The following is an 8,286-nucleotide window of genomic DNA, read 5'->3' on the forward strand; positions in this document are numbered from 1 at the left end:
TTATTAACCCCTTGTGTCCCATGGGCTCTGCAGGTATTTATTAACCCCTTGTGTCCCATGGGCTCTGCAGGTATTTATTAACCCCTTGTGTCCCATGGGCTCTGCAGGTATTTATTAACCCCTTGTGTCCCATGGGCTCTGCAGGTATTTATTAACCCCTTGTGTCCCATGGGCTCTGCAGGTATTTATTAACCCCTTGTGTCCCATGGGCTCTGCAGGTATTTATTAACCCCTTGTGTCCCATGGGCTCTGCAGGTATTTATTAACCCCTTGTGTCCCATGGGCTCTGCAGGTATTTATTAACCCCTTGTGTCCCATGGGCTCTGCAGGTATTTATTAACCCCTTGTGTCCCATGGGCTCTGCAGGTATTTATTAACCCCTTGTGTCCCATGGGCTCTGCAGGTATTTATTAACCCCTTGTGTCCCATGGGCTCTGCAGGTATTTATTAACCCCTTGTGTCCCATGGGCTCTGCAGGTATTTATTAACCCCTTGTGTCCCATGGGCTCTGCAGGTATTTATTAACCCCTTGTGTCCCATGGGCTCTGCAGGTATTTCCACCTGCGGACGGTGGAGCAGCATCTGAAGGTAGCGTTCTCCAAGGTGTTGAGACACACCAGGAAGAGTCCCAGTAACCCCAAAGACAAGACCACCAGCATCCGCTATCTGAAGGCCTCGGAGAGGTTCCAGGGACAGAAAGGTAGGTTAAAACTATCTGAAGGCCTCGGAGAGGTTCCAGGGACAGAAAGGTAGGTTAGAACTATCTGAAGGCCTCAGAGAGGTTCCAGGGACAGAAAGGTAGGTTAAAACTATCTGAAGGCCTCAGAGAGGTTCCAGGGACAGAAAGGTAGGTTAAAACTATCCCTGAAGGCCTCAGAGAGGTTCCAGGACAGAAAGGTAGGTTAAAACTATCTCTGAAGGCCTCAGAGAGGTTCCAGGGACAGAAAGGTAGGTTAAAACTATCTGAAGGCCTCAGAGAGGTTCCAGGGACTGAAAGGTAGGTTAAAACTATCTGAAGGCCTCAGAGAGGTTCAGGACAGAAAGGTAGGTTAAAACTATCTGAAGGCCACAGAGAGGTTCCAGGACAGAAAGGGTAGGTTAAAACTATCTGAAGGCCACAGAGAGGTTCCAGGACAGAAAGGTAGGTTAAAACTATCTGAAGGCCTCAGAGAGGTTCAGGACAGAAAGGTAGGTTAAAACTATCTGAAGGCCACAGAGAGGTTCCAGGACAGAAAGGGTAGGTTAAAACTATCTGAAGGCCACAGAGAGGTTCCAGGACAGAAAGGTAGGTTAAAACTATCTGAAGGCCTCAGAGAGGTTCCAGGACAGAAAGGGTAGGTTAAAACTATCTGAAGGTCTCAGAGAGGTTCAGGACAGAAAGGGTAGGTTAAAACTATCTGAAGGCCACAGAGAGGTTCCAGGACAGAAAGGTAGGTTAAAACTATCTGAAGGCCTCAGAGAGGTTCCAGGACAGAAAGGTAGGTTAAAACTATCTGAAGGTCTCAGAGAGGTTCCAGGACAGAAAGGTAGGTTAAAACTATCTGAAGGCCTCAGAGAGGTTCCAGGACAGAAAGGTAGGTTAAAACTATCTGAAGGCCACAGAGAGGTTCCAGGACAGAAAGGTAGGTTAAAACTATCTCTGAAGGCCTCAGAGAGGTTCCAGGACAGAAAGGTAGGTTAAAACTATCTCTGAAGGCCTCAGAGAGGTTCCAGGGACAGAAAGGTAGGTTAAAACTATCTCTGAAGGCCTCAGAGAGGTTCCAGGGACAGAAAGGTAGGTTAAAACTATCTCTGAAGGCCTCAGAGAGGTTCCAGAAACAGAAAGGTAGGTTAAAACTATCTCTGAAGGCCTCAGAGAGGTTCCAGAGACAGAAAGGTAGGTTAAAACTATCTCTGAAGGCCTCAGAGAGGTTCCAGGGACAGAAAGGTAGGTTAAAACTATCTCTGAAGGCCTTTATACCATGACTTTATACCAGGGCTCCAGACTAACTTTTTTCACCAACTAAGCATGTCACGGTTTTCGGTTTCATCTAGTAAACTAGTAATAATTTATTTAAACCGACTGAACCGTTTTTTAAATGTTTACTGACGGAAGCGGTCGCAACGCTCGCCGCGGTGCTCAAACTTGACTGCTGCTGCTGTAGGCAGTGCTGGCTCCTGTAGCCTGAAGAGAGACCAGCACACACACCAGGTGTCAGGTTTCAAGTGAGTGGTGATATCTGCGCCACCCTCGTTGAAAACAATGTATTTCAAACTCCAGCTTGTCACACTCCAGGCTGCATGAACAGCGCTCAGTTTTCTGCCCCCTCAATGTCGCAAATCTGTCATATTTAATCCAACGGCTCTCTGCACAGCGGTAGCTTTGCTTTGCGTTAGTCAAAACTAAAAGCGAGTGACAGCGAGACGAGATTAAGACAACATGTCGACCGTAGCAATGAATGGAGAGACCTACTTGGAATTAATAAATCATTATTGGCCTGGAGAAAGTTTTTTTTTTTTTTCAGTTTTGGGTTAAGGTTAGGGTTTAACCCTAACCCTATTTCAGGGTTAAGGTTAGGGTTTAACCCTAACCTTAACCCTAACCTTAACCCTAACCCTAAGGTTAGGGTTTAACCCTAACCCTATTTCAGGGTATACAGTAAATCAGATAATATAACAATATATGTGACACACCCATACGGAACATAACATAACATGTACATATAAATATAAATAACCCTAACCCTGTGACACACCCATACGGAACATACCAAAGAGATAACATGTACATATAAATATAAATAATATAAATGTCATAACCACCATATGCAAAATAATAAATATACTGGACAACCAGCTGTAATAAATATACTGGACAACCAGCTGTAATAAATATACTGGACAACCAGCTGTAATAAATATACTGGACAACCAGCTGTAATAAATATACTGGACAACCAGCTGTAATAAATATACTGGACAACCAGCTGTAATAAATATACTGGACAACCAGCTGTAATAAATATACTGGACAACCAGCTGTAATAAATATACTGGACAACCAGCTGTAATAAATATACTGGACAACCCAGCTGTAATAAATATACTGGACAACCAGCTGTAATAAATATACTGGACAACCAGCTGTAATAAATATACTGGACAACCCAGCTGTAATAAATATACTGGACAACCAGCTGTAATAAATATACTGGACAACCAGCTGTAATAAATATACTGGACAACCCAGCTGGACAACCCAGCTGTCCCTAACCCTAACCCAGCTGCGTCGGGAATCATGTCTAGCTCAGATTCATCAGAATCAGGTCTAGGATGCTCAGATTCAGGTTTAAACTCATTCAATCTGGAATAGTTTGGAACTGCAAGTCATTTACTAGTGCGAGGAAGGGTACCGAGCCTCTTAGGGTACGGAGCCTCTCAGGGTATCTCAGGGTACCGAGCCTCTCAGGGTACCGAGCTTCTCAGGGTACCGAGCCTCTCAGAGTACTGAGCCTCTCAGGGTATCTCAGGGTACCGAGCCTCTCAGGGTACCGAGCCTCTCAGGGTACCGAGCCCCTCAGGGTACCGAGCCCCTCAGGGTACCGAGCCTCTCAGGGTATCTCAGGGTACCGAGCCCCTCAGGGTACCGAGCCCCTCAGGGTACCGAGCCCCTCAGGGTACCGAGCCCCTCAGGGTACCGAGCCTCTTAGGGTACGGAGCCTCTCAGGGTATCTCAGGGTACCGAGCCCCTCAGGGTACCGAGCCCCTCAGGGTACCGAGCCTCTCAGGGTATCTCAGGGTACCGAGCCTCTCAGGGTACCGAGCCCCTCAGGGTACCGAGCCCCTCAGGGTACCGAGCCCCTCAGGGTACCGAGCCTCTCAGGGTACCGAGCCCCTCAGGGTACCGAGCCTCTCAGGGTACCGAGCCTCTTAGGGTACCGAGCGCCTCAGGGTACATCTAAATTGTTCTAATTTAATAAAGTGGAGTACATCTCTAATCCAGTGAAGATGGGTTGGGGGAGCAGAGGACTTCCATTTCATCAGAATTAGACGCCTAGCTAAGAGAGTGGTAAAGGCCACCAAATGAGCTTTGTATTTTGGCAGTAATAGAGTAGGGGGAGAAATTCCAAAAATAGCCGTCATTACATTTGGTTCAAATGGTATCCCAACACTCCTTGACATAGTGTCAAAGATCTCAGTCCAATATCTACGTAAAGAAGGGCATGACCAAAACATATGTATATACGTGGCAGGGGCCGAGCGACACCTATCACACAGGGGATCCACATCACCACATATTTTGGATAACCTAACTTGAGTGAAATGTACACGATGGATAATTTTGCATTGGATTAGCCCATGCCTCGCACAAATGGAAGAAGAGTGGACAAGACGTAAAATATCTTCCCAATCATCATCTGAGATTTCTTCTCCCAAATCCTCTTCCCATTTGTTCTTAATATGGTCTATTGAAGTGTGCCGCAAAGAGAAAATACAATTGTACATAATAGATATTAGGCCCTTTTGTGAGTTAAAAAGGAATCAACCTCTGTGGCCTCTGGAAGGTTTGGAAATACAGGGTTAAGGCTGCGCACAAAACTGTGAATCTGAAGATAGCCAGACTATGAATGAGCCTTGAAACTCCCCTACGTTATAGAAATACCAGTCAGTATGACCCTGAAATACCAGTCAGTATGACCCTGAAATACCAGTCAGTATGACCCTGAAATACCAGTCAGTATGACCCTGAAATACCAGTCAGTATGACCCTGCATGAGCAGACTGAGCGTTATGGAAATACCAGTCAGTATGACCCTGAAATACCAGTCAGTATGACCCTGAAATACCAGTCAGTATGACCCTGAAATACCAGTCAGTTTGACCCTGAAATACCAGTCAGTATGACCCTGAAATACCAGTCAGTATGACCCTGCATGAGCAGACTGAGCGTTATGGAAATACCAGTCAGCATGACCCTGAAATACCAGTCAGTATGACCCTGCATGAGCAGACTGAGCGTTATAGAAATACCAGTCAGTATGACCCTGAAATACCAGTCAGTATGACCCTGCATGAGCAGACTGAGCGTTATAGAAATACCAGTCAGTATGACCCTGAAATACCAGTCAGTATGACCCTGAAATACCAGTCAGTATGACCCTGAAATACCAGTCAGTATGACCCTGCATGAGCAGACTGAGCGTTATGGAAATACCAGTCAGCATGACCCTGAAATACCAGTCAGTATGACCCTGAAATACCAGTCAGTATGACCCTGAAATACCAGTCAGTATGACCCTGAAATACCAGTCAGTATGACCCTGAAATACCAGTCAGTATGACCCTGAAATACCAGTCAGCATGACCCTGAAATACCAGTCAGTATGACCCTGAAATACCAGTCAGTATGACCCTGAAATACCAGTCAGTATGACCCTGAAATACCAGTCAGTATGACCCTGAAATACCAGTCAGTATGACCCTGAAATACCAGTCAGTATGACCCTGAAATACCAGTCAGTATGACCCTGCATGAGCAGACTGAGTTACGTAGAAAATCAGCTTGGATTCCAGCCTAGAGACCCGTCATGAAGGGTCCTAGAGACCCGTCATGAAGGGTCCTAGAGACCCGTCATGAAGGGTCCTAGAGACCCGTCATGAAGGGTCCTAGAGACCCGTCATGAAGGGTCCTAGAGACCCGTCATGAAGGGTCCTAGAGACCCGTCATGAAGGGTCCTAGAGACCCGTCATGAAGGGTCCTAGAGACCCGTCATGAAGGGTCCTAGAGACCCGTCATGAAGGGTCCTAGAGACCCGTCATGAAGGGTCCTAGAGACCCGTTATGAAGGTAGTAACATTGATACTTTTTTGTAATAGTAACATTTTGCTAATTGTGTATTTTTACAGTAACAGATGACATGTATGCAGAGCAGCAAGAGGACCCAGACAGCCCTCTCAGATGTCCCATCAAGCTCTACGACTTCTACCTCTTCAAATGGTACATATTTATACCTTCTACCTCTTCAAATGGTACATATTTATACCTTCTACCTCTTCAAATGGTACATATTTATACCTTCTACCTCTTCAAATGGTACATATTTATACCTTCTACCTCTTCAAATGGTATATTTATATCTTCTACCTCTTCAAATGGTATATTTATACCTTCTACCTCTTCAAATGGTACATATTTATACCTTCTACCTCTTCAAATGGTACATATTTATACCTTCTACCTCTTCAAATGGTACATATTTATACCTTCTACCTCTTCAAATGGTATATTTATATCTTCTACCTCTTCAAATGGTATATTTATACCTTCTACCTCTTCAAATGGTACATATTTATACCTTCTACCTCTTCAAATGGTACATATTTATATCTTCTACCTCTTCAAATGGTACATTTCATATTTATTAGCTTGTTCATTGTATTATGAATACTTGCGGTGGTGTGAGTGAGTGGGTGCGATAGCCAATCGCTACACCATGTTGAAATGTTCTAATATGTTTTGTCTCCCCCCTCCCCCTCCCCCTCCCCAACTCCTTCTTTCTCTCTGTGTCTCTGTCTCTCTCTCTCTCTCTCTCACACACACACACACACACACACACACACACACACACACACACAGTCTATCGTGAGTCATATTTTTGTTATCACTATTAGTCTTAGCTATTCAATATTCTATTAAAATGTAATTTTTTTAACTGAGCTTGAGTCAATTCCTGCTGAGTTTATATATCTGATATTTTTAAATCTAAAACACATGCTTTTATCCACTAATATCTATCTATGAGCTTGTAGATCTAATATCTAATGTACTTGGAGGCATTGTGAGCTTGTAGATCGGCTATTTTGGGGCGACTGTTACATGTTGAGGTGACACTGATTGAATAAGATATCAAAGGGATTTTCAATCCCCTAAAACAATCGCTAAAGAAAATACATCATTGTTTAGTTCCACCTCTGTTTATCTACATCCATTAGTTCTATTTCCTACTCACGTGACATCCATTAGTTCCACCTCTGTTTATCTACATCCATTAGTTCTATTTCCTACTCACGTGACATCCATTAGTTCCACCTCTGTTTATCTACATCCATTAGTTCTATTTCCTACTCACGTGACATCCATTAGTTCCACCTCTGTTTATCTACATCCATTAGTTCCATCTCTACTGGCATAACATCCATTAGTTCCATCTCTACTGGCATAACATCCATTAGTTCCATCTCTACTAACGTAACATCCATTAGTTCCATCTCTACTGGCATAACATCCATTAGTTCCATCTCTACTGGCATAACATCCATTAGTTCCATCTCTACTGGCATAACATCCATTAGTTTCATCTCTACTGGCATAACATCCATTAGTTCCATCTCTACTAACGTAACATCCATTAGTTCCATCTCTACTGGCATAACATCCATTAGTTCCATCTATACTGGCATAACATCCATTAGTTCCATCTCTACTGGCATAACATCCATTAGTTCCATCTATACTAACGTAACATCCATTAGTTCCATCTCTACTAACGTAACATCCATTAGTTCCATCTCTACTGGCATAACATCCATTAGTTCCATCTCTACTAACGTAACATCCAATAGTTCCATCTCTACTTGCGTACATCGTTAGTTCCTATTCCATCCTCTTCCTCTCTGGTTCTCCGTTCTCTTACGTACTTCCTCTTCCTCTCTGGTTCTCCGTTCTCTTACGTACTTCCTCTTCCTCTCTGGTTCTCCGTTCTCTTACGTACTTCCTCTTCCTCTCTGGTTGTCCGTTCCAGTCCGCAGACTGCTAAGGGCCGTAACGACACCTTCTACCTGACCCCGGAGCCCGTGGTGGCTCCCAACAGCCCCATCTGGTACTCTGCCAACGCCATGCCCCGAGAGACCCTGGAGCACATGCTGGCTCGCATCCTGCTGGTCCGCGAGATACAAGACACGCAGGTGGCCATGATGTCTGCTAACTGCCACTAGCACACTGCCCCCCGGTGGCCTGGAGGGGAGATACGGGACAGCCAGGTGGCCATGTTGTCTGCTAACTGCCACTAGCACACTGCCCCCTGGTGGCCTGGAGGGGAGATATGGGACAGCCAGGTGGCCATGTTGTCTGCTAACTGCCACTAGCACACTGCCCCCCGGTGGCCTGGAGGGGAGATACGGGACAGCCAGGTGGCCATGTTGTCTGCTAACTGCCACTAGCACACTGCCCCCCGGTGGCCTGGAGGGGAGATACGGGACAGCCAGGTGGCCATGTTGTCTGCTAACTGCCACTAGCACACTGCCCCCC

At 45.2% G+C, this 8,286-nt stretch overlaps 1 protein-coding gene across 1 annotated transcript in view; it reads left to right on the forward strand.

Moving 5' to 3' along the window:
• The window catches only part of LOC306917906 (transcriptional regulator QRICH1-like), a 77,980-nt gene extending 69,899 nt beyond the window's left edge, over positions 1-8,081 (forward strand). The window contains exons 14-16 of the mRNA XM_079530804.1: positions 552-700; positions 5,886-5,976; positions 7,781-8,081. Of these exons, the coding sequence (XP_079386930.1) occupies positions 552-700; positions 5,886-5,976; positions 7,781-7,973 (433 nt within the window). The 3' untranslated portion in view covers positions 7,974-8,081. The remainder of the gene's footprint in view (positions 1-551; positions 701-5,885; positions 5,977-7,780) is intronic.
• The last annotated feature ends 205 nt before the right edge of the window (positions 8,082-8,286 follow it).

The sequence above is a fragment of the Electrona antarctica genome (genome assembly GCF_951216825.1).
Source record: "Electrona antarctica genome assembly, contig: scaffold_56, whole genome shotgun sequence".
Lineage (NCBI taxonomy): Eukaryota > Metazoa > Chordata > Actinopteri > Myctophiformes > Myctophidae > Electrona > Electrona antarctica.